Source organism: Tauraco erythrolophus, chromosome 10, assembly GCF_009769465.1.
Source record: "Tauraco erythrolophus isolate bTauEry1 chromosome 10, bTauEry1.pri, whole genome shotgun sequence".
Lineage (NCBI taxonomy): Eukaryota > Metazoa > Chordata > Aves > Musophagiformes > Musophagidae > Tauraco > Tauraco erythrolophus.
Window position 1 is genome coordinate 6,940,916 of NC_141474.1, and position 18,305 is coordinate 6,959,220.

Consider the following 18,305-nt stretch of genomic DNA (forward strand, 5'->3'; position numbering starts at 1 on the left):
GCTGGTCTCTAGAGCCAGACTCTAAACATGTGAAGGCCTAAAGTGGAATAATCTTATCCCACCCTGCCCCAGAATCAGGAAAGCTAGAAAGTAAATGTGGTCCCTTTTCCTTGAACATTGGCTTGAACCAGGAAAACCCCAAACATGACCGAGAATCCCATCAGTCCCCCATGTCATCTTTGTTTAAAGGTAGAGGAATTCTATGATCATGCATGTAGCAACAGCATATGCAAATAAAAAGGTTGCAGCCCTCATAACCTTACAGCTGCACATGCATCTTCCTCCTGACACACTGCTTTAGAGTCTCAGAGAAAACCCACTGCCCATGGGGTGTTGGTGTTAGGGCTGATGCTCCCTTCACATGGCTCATGAGGTGCAACAGGGGCTACCAGACCAAGTGCCCCAGGAGCCAAAATGTGCATTCCTCTCCCTGCTTGCCTCCAAGGGAGAACACACAGACACCAGGTGACACGCTCAGGGCCAAAGAGGAAGTCAGTGGCAGAGCAGGGACTCAAAACTGGGTTTCTCCAGGCTCACTCATGGACTGACCCTACCTCATCTATCTGCTGTACTGGTTGGCACTGGCCTGGGACATGCGAAAGTGACCAAAAGCAAGGTGCCCCCTATGATTCCCTGGAGATGGAGAAGAAGGGAGCTACTGCATCAGCCCTTCCCCATCGCTGTCTCTCGTAAAGCAATAACCACAGACACCAAGCTAATGAAATTAGCCCCAGAGCCCCACCGGGATAATGCAATTACCAGCAGCAGCATATTCAAACAGCAGCACCACGAACACACCTGCAGTAACACAGCCTGCCCTCTCCTTCTCCCCAGGCCTTCCCCATCTCCCCCTGAGCCCCACGGCTGCCACCCGCTGTGGGTCCCCTCCCCAGGGTCTGGAGGACATGGGCCACCATCCCCAGCACCAGGCTGCTCCAGGGAGGGCACTGCCTACCTTGTAGAAAGCACTGTCCCATGCAGCCAAAGAGCAGCCTCTGAGGGCAGATAATTCCCAGTCTGTTTAAACCTTGGGAGACCTTCAATTACCAGCACCGTAATGAGGCCCTCAACACTAATCAGCGGTGTCACTGAATCCTCTTATGCCTGCCTAAGCACCTCCAGCAGCTTTGCTGGTTGCAGGGCCCAGCTGCCCACTCCGCCGGGGAATCACCTCCCCAGGCAGGCACCAGTGGTGGCACGAGCACATTTTGACACAGATGCAGGTGAGACACTCCCAGGCACCTGTACCAGATGACAGGGTGATGGAGCGAGGCCTCTCCCCAGTCCAGAGAGCACCTGGGACCAAGCCCGCACTGGAGAGGATGAACACACAAAATTACTAGAGGAGATTTTCTAGCGCTAACGCTCCCTATGTGAGATGCAAAGGGCAGGTTTACATCTGTCCATTTCAGCATATGAAGTGTCATCTATGCCATCAAGCCAAGCTCATTCTGTGGGATGCTCCAAGAAACTTTTCAGCCCCTAACTGCAGATGGCAGGTGACCCTGTCCTGCTCCGCTCCTCTGCGCTGGCACTCGTTCGCGGGGCGACAGGCAGCTCCCTCCGCACATCCGTTCTGACTCACGCTTTCTGCTCCAACAATGCACTTTTTAATATCATGCGAGGAGCAAAAACAACAGGTCCACTATAACGCCGAGATATCCTGAGGCAGAAAATCCATGCGGAGCCCAGCTAGAGAGAGTCAAGTCAATTAGACACTTTCTGGGGCGTCAAGCTGCCAACAATCCCAGCCTTTGTAACAGCGAAGAATCACTGCCTATGTGCTTCCCAGCGACTCCCCCTTGCCAGAGCAGAAAGGTCAGCAGCAGTAGCGTCATGGAAAAGCATGCAGCAAAGTGTTCCTGGGAAGGTGGATCCAAAAAAATAGCCATTTGGAAAATATTTCTTTGTCAAAAACATCCATTGCTTTGGGTTGGATTCGCAAGGGAATAAGCAAGCCTGTAATACAGGAGGTTTGTGCTACACCAGATAGAGGTTTGGGCACGCATTGCACTGAGGAGCAACGGTTGGGTCAACAGAGTTTGGAAGCTCGTAGCTCCCTGTCTGCTTTCAGACAAGTCACTCCACCTTTTTAGCTTTGCTGCCATAAAGAACATGGAGACAAAAAGGTGCTGTGATACCACAACTGGGAGAGTCACACATCCCTCTGCACTCCAAGGTAAGCACCTGACTTCTCTTCTTAGTGGTGTATGGCAGCAAACTGGGCTATAACACCAGGGCTCCAGGCTGGATGAGGACCAAATGAAGCCAGGATTTTTATGGGCAAGTGCTAAATTCACCCAGATCCATAGGCAGGTCTCTGACCAAAAGGCTCTCACGTCCAGAGAGAGAGAAATTTTATTTCTCTGGTGGGAAATAAACACTCAGCTCTTACCAAAGTCCATTTTGATGTATCACTTGGTGTTCAGCAAGGGGCTTTCAAAGGACAGGTGAAGAAGAGGTTCATTTGATACCTCCCTGCAAGCAAACTTTTCAATCTGAGTGCCAGAGGATCTACAGGCTGCCGTTTAAACGCAAGCCCCTCTTTAACCCTACTCTACACACCTTTGGAATCTGGGATTTCTGCAAAATGCCCGAAGACTGCTAGATTCCCTTCCTCCAAGGGAAACTTACACCCTGAAGAACTAGATTTCCTCATCTCCTGAAAACAAGTTCTCAGAGAAACCTTAGAAGACACGGCCCCTGCGATTCTGCTGTTTTCCCTCAGGAATAATTTCTCTGAGGAAAGTTTTCAACAGAAGATGATTCCTTGACCAGGTTAACCCTGCATTATTGCTTGTAGGGACAGGAACACCAAAAACCCCTCACCACCAACAAAAAAAATTATTTCAGAGCTTCTCTTGACTACTCAGAAATAAACTACCTAAATGAATCTTGGTCCCTCCACCTATCTCTGCAGAACTCATGGAAAACTTTCAAAAGGCCTTTTTTTTTTCCTGGATCCTGCTCCATTCTTCGTTCTTTTTTGCTGGGAAACCTGGATTTCTGTGAGCAGACTACGTTCCCTTCCTTGGCAAGGGCCTGAGCTGGGTGGCACGCAGCTGACGGGTACAGCCCAGCCTCACAAGGTATCTACTGGACCTTGCATGTGCTGATGGCCACCGCAGCTCAGCACAGGGTGGTGAAGGTCTTGTCACAGCACTGCCCTGCACAAGGCCACAAAGGGCTCCCACCTGCATTCCCCTTGGCAGGAATTCCCGTTCCTCCAGCTGAGGGCTTTGCTTGCCACTCTCACTCTGTGCATCCCCACGTTCATGCTTTTACATTTCCTCCTGCTTCAGCAAGTGCAAAACTCCAGAGACATCCTGTCAATCTCCATCACATCCAGCTTCCTCAGATGGTCTATTTATACCAGACAGGCAAACATGGACATCTTGGAGTTCAAGGTAACGGGTTATTTCTGCTCTGAGTAGCTCCTTTCTCAGGGGAGGAAGGCTTGCTTGCATCCAAGAGGAACAGCTTCATATCAGAGGCTAGCACCAATACTTTCATGGCTGATGGCACAGTAGTCACCATCAGCCACAGCCCGGTCCAGTCCCCAAGGTCTCAGCCACAGTAACCAGCCCTGGAAGCCCAGAAGGTTGTTATCTATCCTAAGACACCCCATCCCAGGCCCCTCTGCATCCTGCCATGCGAGAAGGAAATCAGCATGTACCTTTGGATTTCTAACCCATGCTCTCTCCAAGCAAGCAAAGCCACAGCTTCAAGCTTGCTCACACTGGGTTTCTCCGCTGAGCCCTGCCTGGATCAGGTGCAAGCATCTGACTGCACACTCTCACATTAATGCCACAGTGCGGGCTCCAGCTTCCACTGAGTCGCTCCGGTCTCTCCTGCGCTTTTCTGTGTACAATACAACCTGCTTCTGGCAGCCAGTGTACCTGACCCAGGGTAACGCCTGCCTTATTAAGTTGGCCCATTACTATAATTTTAAAAGATCTGAAAAAGGAGGTGTTTACACCAGATTAGCACTTTACGTCACATGGCCACAGAGCTTTTGATCTGGACCAAGGGCCCAAAAGCCACATCTATCGTATCGACAAGGAGCAGCTTCAGTCAGCACTTCTCAGCCAGCTGTCTTCGTAGTTTAGTCCTTGCTCCAGTCAGCGAGACATCTTCTGTAAGCTGGATGGTGGGGCTGCTGCCTCTTTCATAGGACGTTTGCAGCTCACCTAGATCTCCCTTCCACTCCACTTCTGCAGATGCCACTGGCCCATTAACCCTTTTTCAGTAGATTTCAGCCTGTCCAATGGGTCCCCTGAGAGCAAGGAAGGAAATCAAATACCACTAAAACACAAGTGTGTCTGCATGAAAGAGAAAGAGGCAAGTTTCTCAATGCTTTGCTGCCTCTTCTAATGAACGAAGATCTCATCTGTCTCTGTAATGACATTGTCTTCCTGGGGATGGCTCTACTGAGCTCCACTGAGTTTCAGGCAAGTCTTGAAACAAGTTTCCATTGCTCCAAATACTCTAACTCAGCAAGCCTGGCCTAGCACTATTAGCACAGCAACCCTGCATGCTGCAAGCCCCCAGCTCACACCTATAATGCCTCCAGGTCACCAGGGGAAAAAAGCACACACACACACACAAAACTCCAAACAATAAACCAAACCACATCTTTGTTCAGAGACACACTCTGTTCGATGCTGTGCTGCAGAGACATGCCTATGCAGCCTCTCCACAAATACGGATCCAGAGACACAGCCTAGGCATGGCAATTGGAAGAAAAGAAGCACAAGCCAAGTCTTGCTGCCCAAGCACACGAGGCACACATGCATTTAAAATGAGCTAAAGCCCAAAGATAACCTTCATAAATCAGCAGTAAAAAAAGACAGGAGAAGGGGGATATTTAGCCCTCACTGCCTACACTGGTGGCTCAGAAAGCTCCACTCTTGATAGTCTGGGTCTGATCTCTGAGCCATGCAGGCTTCTGCTTCACAGAAAACCAACAGGTTCATTTTGCAATCACCTCTTTATGGATACAACCAACACCAGTCCAAGACTCTGCCAGGCCGGTCTGTTTGACATTCAGGGGACTGAGCCATCTCTTTGCCTTGCCTGGACAGATACACACATCTCCCATCAGTTCTAGCTGCTGTCCTTCCCCTGGGTCTCACCTTCCAGTGGCAGCTAAAGGGAGACAAACACAACATGAAACTCAGCCAAAACATTCTCCCACGAGACAGGTTCCTCTCAATGCTTCCCTGCAGAAACTGTTTAAAACCCTTCGCCTCCCTGTGCAGCCAAGGGGCAGGTAAGGAGCCAGCTACAGTGAGCATCCCTTTCCTCATCAATGCCCTCCATTGCCTTTCAAACATATTCTCCTCTCAAAAGCCAGCTGCTCCCCTGTCCCAATAGAAAATCCACTGGTTTTTAAAGCCATGGGAGCATAACAGAATTCCCTGTGTCCCAGAGAAAGGAACAAGCCTAGATCAAGACAAGCACAGACCACACCACACCAAGCCAAGACAACACAGCAGCGAAGAGTGTTCACAGGAAGAATTTGCAGGGATGTAGAATGACATTTGCCGGCGCTGTCAAATATCTGTTCTCTGCTTCTCAACCTCTTCCCAGTAGAAAGAAAGAAGATCACCTGCCCATGGCCACAGGTTTTGGTCCTGTCCTTTCGAGCCTCTGAGCAGAAGGAGCAGCCTCTGCACAGCAGAAGCAGAGAAAGGACCTGGGATGATGTGGGCACAGCAACATGTGCTCTAAAGCTGATGTGCACTGACTTAAGTCAGCTATCAAAGCAAGCCCTGAAGATCCCAGAGCAGCTTCTCCAGTACTGAGCTATCTCCTCTGCTAGCCAGACATATCCCAGTTGCACAATCTGGAGTCCAGTCCCTTTTCACGTCTTAAGCTTTCCAGACCAGCAGCACAGCCCCAAAGGCTAATCTATACAGGTAAATTCACCAAACCCAGGGCATGGTCCCAGGGTCTGTCCTGCTGGTTGTAAACACAGTCACCGGCACTTTCCATCAGATGGTTCCCAAGGGCAGTTTGGGAGTCAGGCCAAGGGTTGCCCCCACATGGGACATGTAAGAGCCAAGCCATACCCACACAAATCAGTCTCTCTTGGCTCATTTCATTAATAAGGCTTTTAAATCACACCTATCCACTAAATCCTGCAGCCCTGGAGCCTAAAATCCAGGGCAAAGACCCAACACTTCAGGCGCCCCAGAACTGTGCAAGACACATCTCTCAGTGCTCCAAGTACTTCTCTGAATCCCGCTGGGCACCTGAGCCAGGTGGGAAGCTTTCCAGGAAGGCTGTTACCCCCAGACACGAGCTACTTCAAGCTCCCACAAGCAGAGCAGACCCAGGAGACATATTTACATGCCATGTTTGGCACACATAACCTCTAACCTAGGATGACACAGCAGCAAGGGAAGATGAGTATTGATGAACCCTTGGTCAGGTGAAACAAGAGCTAAAACAGTCGAAGGCCTCAGCTGACACCAATGGAGACTGCGCTCTGACAAACAAATCCATCCTATCTGCAACACCCAAGAGCTGCCCCAGTGCCTCTTTCTGGTTGGAAATCAAGCTATTGGTGTAGGCTGGCTCCAAGGACCCTGAGCGAGCAGACCCAGAAGCAGCATCTCTGTCAGGGCTCTCCAACTCTCCTGCTCCTCTAGGATGATGGACCTTTCTGTGCATTCCCATCACCTCCAGGCAAGAATCTCCCAAAACCTCCCTCATCATCTGTAACCCTCCTTGGAGAAGATCCTTGCTTATGTCTCTGCTGAGGACCTTGCACAGCCATTCCCTCGGAGCAGCCACGTTCCTGGCCTTTGTAACAAGTCAGCAATAAGAAAAAGGTCATTTACATCCATCACTGTGTATGTGGCAGTGAACGGGGGCCAGGGCTGCTGGTGAACAGCCAGCCAGTGCTCTGCAGGGATGTCTGTGCAGATATCAGTACAGATTTTGGGGGCAACTAGTTCTGGATCTACATGGTTATCACTAATGGAAGACGCCAAACAGTTCAGGGCAGAGGCTGCTGGGAGGTACCTGCTAGAGGAAGAACACTCAAGCTTTCTACCTCCCCCTGTAAGCATCTACCATTTACATGATGGACTTTTGGCCTGTCTCCATCTGGCTGTTTTTTACACCCATGGGGAGCTCCCACACAGCTCTGTCCTATCCTGACTCAAGTCCCAGCCTACACACAGGGAGTAAAAAAAGAAAATAAAATAAATATAAAATCACAGACCCAGGTTCAGACCCCAGCATCACTTTTTTTGGCCTGATGAGGAAAGCAGCGAAGATGCAAGGATGCTTGATGCAAGATGTGATGTGATCACTCCCTGCCATCCCAGGCTCTAAAGGGCACTTGGCTCCCCACCCACCTGCCCTATCCACAGCTGAGCAAGCGCCGCCACCCCCAGGGCACCTGCAGCCCTGTGCGTGCAGCCGGAGACGGACGTCTCCCTGGCCACCGCATCAGCCCTCCCCACGGGCTGACTCTCCGCAAGAGCTATCTGTCAGGGGCAGGGATCATCGCCCAGCATAGAAACAAGGCTGAGCAATTCCCAGCTCCCTCCGCACCATGGCTCTGCAGGTCTCAGATCCACGTATGTGATGCAGAGGCAAAGCCGGCCAGGGCTGCAGAGTAGGACAGGCAGTTTTGCATCTTGAGCACCCAAGGTGCTGGTGCAACTGTGAAGGAGCCCGTGCTGCCCAGGTGGCAATCTGCCAGTGGACAGGTCCCCAGATGCATCCCCTTCTCTCTCAGCAGGGTTTAGTGCTCTGTTTCTCCACACAGAGCATTCAGAGGAGGAAGCATTCCCCTGCTCCAGGGTCACTCTTTGCTTCTGGGGCCATGTATCCCTAAGAAAACTCATCCCAAAGGACGTGGCAAGGCCCAGGCTGCCTGCAAGCCACTATCTCCCAAATGCAACCCCATTGCCTGGCTTGAAAACCTGCCCCAAGCGCCCTGCTGTCTCCTCCTCACCTCGTGTATGCCTTTAACAGTTTGCTGCATTACCCATTGCAACTAAAATAACAAAGCTACAAAAGAAGAGGGCAAACAAACGCGATATTCTGCAGCAATTAGGGCTAAACAGGGGAAAGGGGAGCGAGGAATGAATGGACAATGGAGAGGGCATGGACAAGGCAGCCCAGGCCCCGGCAGGCTGGGCACGAACTGTCCTTGGAAGCCTGGTCAGAGCCAGGGAGCAACGAGCTGTATGTAAGGAAACGCAGGGAGATGAAAAGGATTATTTAAACAAGCACTGGGCAGTCCCCACGGGGCCTCCCCATCCCCTCAGCTTAGTCAGTGTCCAGGCAAGAGCAGCTCCTGCTTTGCCCCCTCTGCGAGTCCTTTCGGGTGGCAGGGGGACGCTGGCAAGCTGCGGTGGGGTCCGCTCAGAAAGGAAGGAATCCATTAATCTCCCTGGTAATTACTGCCACATATGGATTTGCACAATTACACTCTGTTAATTGGTTATTACAGGCAAGCCAGACTGATTGGGCAGAACGGCTGGGCTTTAACCCCTTCACTGCCCCCAAGGCCAGCCACACACTGAGGCAGCCTTCCTCTTGAAACACTGCTGTATCCTCCTGTAACCTTGCTGGCACCTATGCCAAGGACAAGCAAACATGGTCTCCAGCACTCAGCCCAAGGCATCTTTCCTCTGATGCCTTCTTTTCAGCTGGAGATCCCAAGGAGACAGACCCAAGAGGAAGGAGTGAGGGTGCACCTCAAAATATCCAAACTCTCTAGCCGATCGCATTTGCTCTGGATTTGCAGCAGACGCATCACACACTCCCCAGGGTGCTGAGAGACTGCAAACTCAGATCTTGTTTGTTTTTAGAAGGAGACTCAGATTCCTTGTGCACTTCAACTTTATGCCCTCCAGCCCAGCGGGGTTGGTGCCAACGGGAGGAGAATCCACCCCCCGAATCTCTCTCAGTCTCTGAACGAAGCTTCTCTGACTAGGTTTGCAATGTAATGCTTCTCTTCCTCAATCGAAGCACTGGAAATACAGGCTTTACTCTAGTAACAAATATATATATATGTAACCACAACAATATAAACCATGTCAAAAAGTACAGACAAAGCCCTTGTAAAACTCCAGACAGTGTAGGACTTCTGACAGTTGGGTGCAGAGGCAGCCTGGCCTCCCCACACCACAGCCACCACCTCCGACACCCCTCACAGCTAAAGGGCCATCCTAGACCTGGCCCCAGAATGTCTCATTCAGGATCCAACAATGTTCCTGGAGAAAGCTCAGAAGAGCCAGGACAAGGCAAGAGCTATTTCTGCCGGAATCGTGTCAAAGGCTTCCTGTTAAAAAGCTGTAACAAGAAAGCAAACAGGAGCGTTGCAGAAAACCCACAGGGAAGCAGAGTCCATCTGAGGCGCACCGACATGAAGGGCAGAGCCGGCATTAGCATCCTGGCACGTCAGAGCCACCACGCTGCTACTTGGCTTTTTCAGGCTCACGCCTAAGCGATGCTCCTCCGCAGGAGAGAGTACAGAGAAACCTACTCCAGGAAGCTCATGTCACCCAGGCAGACAAGACCATTGTTGCTTGCAGGGCACAGCAGCACACTGCTACACCACACTGTGCCTCCCCATGCTGGCACATTCAGTTTTGCCCTCGTTTATAGCATTATTGCAGTTTCCCAGATATTTCCTTTCTGCCCTTATTGTCACACACACAGATGAGCCTCAAGATAATTCCCTGCTGCCCCATCCTCTCCCTTTCCCAAGGGCAGCCCAGCATCCCTTCCCAGGATGGCAGCAGCTGCTTGGCAGTAGGATATTGCTCAGCACAACCAAGGCTCTTAAGAGAAGATTGAAGCAGAACCAGGCATCACACAAGGCACATGGTAAGGACTTTCAGCTCAACTTCTGAATCACCCCAACATGCTACTGCAACAGGAGCAAGGAGAGAAGCCAAGCAAAATCACAGCAAGAGAAGAGAAATCTAAATACAAACCACCCTCTAGTCTCATCCCCTGAGTAAAAAGGGCCTTGGGAAGCCCACCTTGGGTTTTCAGCTGAAGTAGATCAAGCACTCAAAACACTTGCAACAAACACCCATCCACCCACTCTTTCCTCTTCTGCTATCACTGCCATGATACCTGCCACGACACTCTAGGTCTAGCCTAGGAGTAACCTCCTTCTCATCAGCTAACTAAAGGGCTTTTACTGTCCTCTCTGCTGCAAGGACTAGGCTCAGCAGTAAAAGTCTTCTGCCTAGAAGATAACTGGAGTTACATGAAAGTTGCAGCAGGATTCGCTCCTGCTGTTTCAGTCACCTGTGATTTCCCAACTCCCTGACTTCAATACACAAATTTTCATCTCATGCAAAAGCCAGCTCAGAGCTCGCTGTCTGAAGGGGACCACCTCGTGTCCATCATAAGGCAGCATCTCTCAGCTCCCTGCAAGTGTTTTCAGGCATGCATGAGCCTGTCCTTGAGGAAAAGAAAGGCAAGCTGGCCCTATATCCATGAAAGGTTGCTGATCTCTCCTGTAAACCAATTGCCTCTGCAAAGTTCGGAATGAATCTTCAGAGCTGTCAAAGGGAAGATCGGGCAGAACCTGCAACCGTGCTTAAAAAGGTCAGCTGGGAAAAGTCAGGATGGGAAGGATGCTCGCTTTATTGACAGATGCAGAGTGGAAGGGGGTAACCTGTGAGTACCTGCTAGCTGGTTTTGGCAGCACACGCTAGACTTCAACTCTAGGCTCTCTTGGCTGCAGCTGCTGACAAATCCTCTGTGGATCACTTCCAGACAACAGTCTGGGGACTAAGCCTGAAGCCACGAATGGGGCTGAGGAACAGGCAGACCTCTTGTGCATCCTGAGGGATGAGAGCAGGCTGGTGGGATGGATGCCTTTCTGGCTCTCACAACCCAGATCAGTTTTTCAGATCTCGGAGACCAGAACATAATTTTGTCCCTGTCTTTCACTTACACACATACCTATTTGTCCAGGTTTCTGTAGGAAACAGAACTGTGAGCATCCAGGCATGTGCTGACACCTTCTCATGTATAAAGTGAATCATGCCAGTAAAAACCCAGAGAATCTTCCAAAACTAATGGAATTTGACCCAAACTCCCCTCACTCTGGCAACACTTTGGAGTCCAGGTATATTGAGGGTTTGGATTATTTGTAAAAATAAATAAATAGAACTTAAAAAAATTACAACGGTTCCTCAATGCCTCAGTTGTAACATGGGTTTTGCCAACATGGAAATGTACCAAGGATGTTTTACAGCCGTGTGTCACCTCCCCATATTTGTGGCACTACAGAAACCCCACTAGAATCACACAGGGTTCATGTAAGGAGCTGTACATCAGCGCTATCATCAGGCACGAACCTAGGTGGCTCTTCCAAATTCAAGTTCCTGCCTAGCTCTCAGCCCTGTCTTTTGCCAAAGTCCCCTTCCCTTTAGTCCGGCTCAGGGAAAGGATTTAAACCCAGAGGATCTTTGTGTGCCTCACGGGTGGTCTGAGCCCGGACTGCTGGAGGGATTTGCCAGCCTCTTGCCACGCTCAGAGCTGGGACCAGCTCAGTGAGTCCTGGACACCTATCCACTGCCTGCTGCCTTGTCATCTCAGCATGCTGCCTGCCTGTTGGCATTCAGTTAACATCTCCTGGCCTTCTGGGAGCAATCCCTGCCCTCTCTGCAGTTCCTCCAGCCCTCTGATCTGCCCAAGACAGGTGGGTTTTGATTCCCAGGGTTTGGCCCTTGGTGCAAAGGTGACTTTGCATCCAACTGAATTCCAGTGTTGTGCCACTGGTTTACCTCATATACAGGAATCAGACAGATAGTGTTACCTGCTGATGTTTAAAATTAAACTTGATACTGATATGGATATATGACATATTTACTACAAAAGCAGCAAGAGAAGTTGTTTTAAATTTGATGTGACTTGGAAATACATAAAGTCAAGTAAATATATTCCTTTTGGTCAGAATATATTAAACACACATTGCAAAGAGCTCATACACAGCAGAGGTAGTGAAACATATTGGGTCAGTTCGAAACACAAACCAGGTTCAAAGGGATCTGAAATGAATTAGACCATTACAGCATTTTCCCAGTGGAATTCTCTTCTCTCTCTCTCTCTGTACATACACACACACACACATATTTAATATATTTGACAAAATCAATATTAATCCAGAGAGAGTTTCAGTTTTTGGAGAAACATCACTTTGTTAAAAGTATTATTCTCATGGAAAATTCCTGACTACCTTTACATGTAACTTCCACCTGTCCTTTGTTAACCTTTATGAGCTGATCCCCAGAATTCCTTTAGTATAAGCCATCGCTGCCCTCACTGGTAAATACAGAATCCCCTTTCACATCCTCAACACTTTTCTTCCTCTCCTTTGCAGAAGGAAAGCACAGACTTACAGAAAACATGTCTGGAAGAGAGCTGGCAAGCTCTTCTCACCCATCTTCCTGCCCCAAATCAAACCAGAGACCTTCAGGGATGGACAGAGCTGCCAACTCCTCCCCAGCCCATCTGTCCCACCACATCTGCACCACTCCTGTTAAATAGCTCTTCCTCATGTCTAAACTTGAGACTTCCCTCTGCAATTGAGAGTGCAGCACAGCGTTGTGACGGTTTCTTTCCAAAACCTGTGCCTGAATTAAACTCCCATAAACTCCCGTTCAGTCAGCACCTCTGGCTGGGAAGAGGCTGGGAAACCCCCACTGCTCTTGGTGATGGCCACAGTGTTGTCCCACCACCCCTCCATGCAGCTGCCCATCCCACAGTTCAGCACAGCTGATTCCCGTGGGGTCTGGGCAAGGACTTACAGAAGTGAGGGAAGGAGCCCGTCTCCAGGGAATAAGGAGCCTGCGTGCCCGGCTGCATTTCCAACCTGCGTCCTGTCTCTTCAGCGGACTCAACCATGAAGGGAGGTTTGGGATTAGCTTTCTCAGCTGCGCTGGGCTGTTGGAGAAATAAATTAGTGTTTACACATTACAGAGCAGCATCCTCACGATCTGTCCCAAGTTACAAATTTACTTCCCAGACCTTGACCGGGGCTGGGGTTTCCTGTGTTTGCTCTTTGGGCTCCTGTCTCTTTGGAAAGCAGGAGATGTTGCAATGCTGGGGGGAAGGCTGGCTGCACAGGCTGCCTGGGAAAGGCCCTGCAATGCAAAAGAGTTGGTCAGAAAAGGCTCTGCTGAGAGTGTCTCGTGAAAGTGATTTCTTTTCTAACCCTGGCTCCTGATGGAACAAAACCAAGCAAACAACTGCCATCCCATCTGAGCATCCATCTCAGTTCTGCTTTCCTCCTTCTCCCTGCTAGTTGGCCTTTTTTCTCTCATCTGCAAGTCTACCCACTCTGTCTGATAACAAACTGCCGTTGAGAAGGCGGTAGTGTTAGCCACATCACCACCGGACTCCAGTGGAGACCAGGCATAGATGGCTTTTGCCTCACTGAAGCTGTCTGAGGACCATGGAGGGTGACAAGGGAGAAACGTCCTGTGTGCATTCCTGGGCAGTGTCACTAGCTTCTCGCAGGTGACCTAGACAGACCCTTGTCTCCAGAAGGCTTTCAGAAGACAATTGGCCTGTGCTGTGACCAGTTTTTCTTGTGCTGAAGTTAAAGCCCCTGGCTTTGTCCCTGAGCCTGCTTATCTCTGTTACACTCTCAAACCCTGCGTGGGCGTCTGCCTGCATCTTTACTCCTGTGTTTGGATTTTGCCAGTCCTGATGAAGAAGAGCTACAAGCAAACAACATTCCTCTGCCCTGTCTGTGCTGATAATCTCAGGATCTCATCTCCTCTGTGCTCCCCTCTAGGCTGTGTCAACATCGCTGGGGTTGTGGAGGGCAGGATTTCTCTGACTTCGCTGCCCCGTCCCGTACACTGTGTGCTGTCCGGCCCAGAACAACCGCACAAAGAATACTCCTCTGGGATGTGAGTCAGACCTGCTAGGGGGTTTTAACCACCTCCCTCTCCTAGATTTCTCCACATTTACAGCAACAAGACATGCAGGTCCCAGAATGCAGAATGATCTCAAGACCTCTCTTTGCAGAGACTTTCAGAAATTGGAGTCTCTGCGTTGCTCTAATCCTCTCAGATCAGCAGACAAAGCATCGCTAAAGCCAAGGTGGGCCACACAGCCCATTCCACATCAGTGCCAACTGCTGGGACATCTCCCGCAGGAGAAACAGCCACAGGAAGTCCAGGTAGGCAGAGCTAGCAAGGCTACTGAATTGCTGGTTTGACTTTGCTTGCATTTTCAGGACATTCTTAATCTGAAATTGCAACAAATTCCCCAAATTCAAGTTCTCATAGAGCTGAAATCCCACGGGGTAGTCTGGATTGGAGCCAGGAGATGAGAGAAGAGACAAGAAAAGACACACTGTGGCATCAGCTCTGGGCATCCTTAGGAGCCACAGAAATCCAGTGTGCTCTGTCTGCTGTCTCTTCCCCCCATAAGCGTTGTCCCTTTTATGTCCTTACTCTGCCATGGGTAAGATGGATCCAGACTCTTCCTTTTTTGTTTGTTTGTGTTTTTTTTTTTGTTTTTACCCAGGAAGGCTGCCCAGCAGTCAGATCACTAGTCAGGGACTCCAGATCCTCTCAAACCTGCCACTGCCCTTTCAGATCCACTCAGGTTTGCCTTCCCAGTTCACGCAGCCAGCAAGATTTCTGTGCCCTGAGCTGTGGTGCTTGGATCCCTCTTGCTATCCCTTTCCCTTTCTCAGACCTAACATATCGCAGCAGATGCCAGAGCATGGAGCTACTCCAGAAACGAATCTGGAGTGTTAGGTAGCACAGCTTTAATTACATGACAGAAGCTAGAAGAAAGGTTCTTTCAAAATCTTAAACCTCCACTCAGAGCACTTTGCGCGGGCTGCAAGCAGAAGTAGCAGGACATGAACTCCGCAAGCACACAAAGGAGCCGAATCAATGTCCTGTTGGTACAAAAATCAGCAAAATCAGCTAGTGATGGACAGGAGGGCAGGTTTTCATATGTGAGGGAAGGATTTACAGTGATACCAAAGGAATTATTTCAGCCCCGCAGTGACAATACCCACCCACTTCCTTATTATATTTTATTGATCTTGCCCTAAATACATGTGGCTGGAGGAAATGATGCATAAATTACTAACGAGTTAATTTCTTGCTCGGACACAGACTCACAACAGCCCTTTGAAGGGGAACCAGGAAAGACAATGTGTGAAAGGATAAAGGCAATGAGACAAGCTTGGATGTAATAATCCCATGTGAATGATTATTGCTGCAACTAATGTAATCTAATAATGAAGAATTTACGCCAGATGTCCCCCAGAATATGCCAGGCAGACTCGGGATTCAGCAGTGGATCCATTTCTAAGGAAACCTTGTTAGGAGGAAAAAAAATGCTGTTGTCTGTTCATCAAATGAGAGGCTGTAGACCTTTATAATCAGAGTCACAATAAAAAGCATGCCTTGCAAAGCTTCCTGGGAGCTTGCTGATTAGGCCTGATTGCTAATTTGGTTTCAGGTGAAGTTTAAGATGTTGGTTTTGGCCTATAAAGCTCCTAACAGTCTAGGAGCAGCCCATTTCAGAAGCCACCCCTTACCCCAAGCCAGAGCTGCTATCAGGATTTCCCCTGTGTCTCCCTGGGGCAGAGAGGGAGCTGCTCGGAGGGCAATCTCCAGGACAGGTGAATGAAGAGTAGAGAACCACTTCCTTTTATTTTGAACTTGCATCTTTCAGCTCCCACAAGGATATCCTAGACCAGAGCTCAATCCCCATCCTGGGGCACAATGGATCCCATGCATGCCCTTCCTTCTCACAAGCTGCAGGATATGGGGACATCACTTAGCAAGGAAAACAGAGAGCTCTGCACTAGAGCTGTATCGTGGTGCACACAGACTGCAGAAATGAGATCAGCTTCACCTTGGTTCATGCCATTTAGAAGCCCGTTTTGCAGCAGGTGGGTTGAGCACAGATGTGGTGGAGTGCTGCTGACCATCCAGGTCTTCATAAAGACCTGAAGTAGTCCAAATTTGTTGCGCAAAGAGCAGACCAGAGTTGGGATGATTTGTTATATCAGATCCAGCTCTGAACATATGTTTTTCCAGCTGAGGTATGGGGACAGCACTACCAATGGGCACCAATTTCTACAGCATGTTCAGCAATCAGCCAAACCAGAAGACCTAACATCAATGCTTCCTCTTCATTCGAAACCCATATGAGCAAAGTTTACAGAACAGGCACAAAGCATATGTTTCACTCTCCCTCTGCTGCTTATTCATCACCTCTTTGAAGGTATTTCATACAGACATTCCAAACACCTATTCTGGTCATGCTTTGGGCTTTGAACTGCTGTTCAGAATTCCTCCTTATTAACCACTGTTATTTAAGTAGCTCTGATGGGAAGAAGGGGGAAGGGAAGCTTTAGCAAGATCCAGATCCACTAAAACACAAACCACTACATTCACCTTGAAAGATTTGTTTAAGCCCCATTAACTTAATTGGGACTTAACATCTTGCTCACTTGTTGTTTTTGCAGAAGACCCAGAGATCTCCACAGTGAACCTGTGTGACTTCAGTACTGAGTCATGGACACGGAACATGGTTTGAATTGTGTCAAAATTGCAGCTGCGGTGCTTCTCCCGCGATGCTCCTTTGTCAGCTAGTTTGATAGCGTAGGCTGCTTGTCTACATTGCAATCTATTTCACAGGGGCTCTTTGATCTGTGCCTGCGTGCTGCTGGTTTGTTCTAACAGGCACACAGCTGCTCCAAAGGACTTTGCAAACAATAATACAAACATAGCTGCACTTAGGACTTGCAAACCCCGATTCCAGCCAGTTTGTGTGTCAGACGTCACCATGTCTAGAAACGACTTACAAACAGGACCAAAGATCAGGCCTAATTTTAGTAAGCCTTTGGGCTCTGCATCCCCTGACTGTGCTTGCTTTGATGAAACATGATCATAGGATGAAAGAAAGCAAAAACCCAGCTGGCACCTGCTGGGAGGGCAGGGAGAGAGAATCTGGCAGACAGGAGGTTCCTACAGAGATTGCCAACACTACTACACGTCTGTTTTGCTTTTTGGGCAGCACGGTGAATCCAAAGGTGATAAACATTTGGCTTGACCATCCAGACAAGAAAGATGTGCCCACATCAGATCCTGCACTCTCCCTCCTCTCTACACCTCTTGAGGCAGCTCCTTCTGCTGTGCTTCAAGTCTCCGGCCCCTGAGCTTCAGAGAGGATCCGGGAGCTGCTGGAGTGAAACACATATGTGGGAATAACTGCTTGCTTACAAAGAGCACGCTGGCTGGCTGGGCTGCTCTATACCGGACATCTGGACAATTGATTTCAAATTTCAGTTTGCAGCACAACACAAGGATTGTTGTTAGAGGACATCTTTCAACCTCAGGAAACTTTGAGGTATCTGTAGTATTTTTAGGACAGCAGCTTTACTTACAATTCAGTGCCAAGAAAAGACAAATGTTTAGCTAAACTGGGAGTGACTTTGTTCTCCAAATTCTTTCAGTGAGAAAGAGTGGCTCTGGAGTGAAAAAAAACTTGCTGTTGTCTGAGCCTCAAAAGAGGTTAGTAAAGACTCCTGACTACTCTTTCTCTTGGTCTGAAGTCCTGAAGAAAGCACTACAACCTAGTTGTTCTCTTTAACCAACGAGCGTTTCGAGTGTCCTCTTTTCTCCAGTCAGGGTGCAATTTCTTTCTATAAATATCTAGTGGTTTTACTGTGCCGTCACACATGCAGGTGAGCTGGCTCAATACATTTATCAGCCGACCACCTGCAGCCTGCATGACTCATTGCTCCTGCAGCAGCAATCAGCTCTGAGGGAGGACAGGCAGACAAGTCAAACCGCTGGGCTGTAATAACCCTTGTTTGGTTTCAAAACCCTTTCCTCACCCCCACTCTCTCGGCAGAGAAGCCTACAGCACCTCTTTGGAGGGGTGGGCTGTACATCTAGGCACAAGGAACCTGCACCCTGGGCCCACCAGCTGGATTTTATGAAGGTGGTCTGGTCTGCTGAGCCCCTTCTGGGAAGGAAGGGGCTGCTGGTAGCATTACCGTGTCTGCACTCTGTCACAAGGACCGGTGCTTGCCTGCACCGGAAACAATACGCTAGGCAAACAGGCAGACCTTGGTGGAAGCTACAGCAATTAGGTTAATTAAGAGCTGGGGTGGTCCCATATGTTTTCTGATCTGTCATTTTTTAGGTCCCCTGTTGCACCTGTTCCCACAGCATTTGAACACTCTGAAGGCTTAGATTTTCCTGCTCTAGACATGGGAACAGAAGGACAGCTGTCCCAGATCAGAGCAAAGGCCTGTTTGG

The 18,305-nt window shown here is 49.4% G+C and overlaps 1 protein-coding gene across 1 annotated transcript in view; it reads right to left on the reverse strand.

The window, feature by feature from the left end:
- RXRG (retinoid X receptor gamma) overlaps positions 1-12,924 on the reverse strand; it is a 38,586-nt gene extending 25,662 nt beyond the window's left edge. The window contains exon 1 of the mRNA XM_086617276.1: positions 12,804-12,924. Within this exon, the coding sequence (XP_086473402.1) occupies positions 12,804-12,900 (97 nt within the window). The 5' untranslated portion in view covers positions 12,901-12,924. The remainder of the gene's footprint in view (positions 1-12,803) is intronic.
- Positions 12,925-18,305: the final 5,381 nt, after the last annotated feature.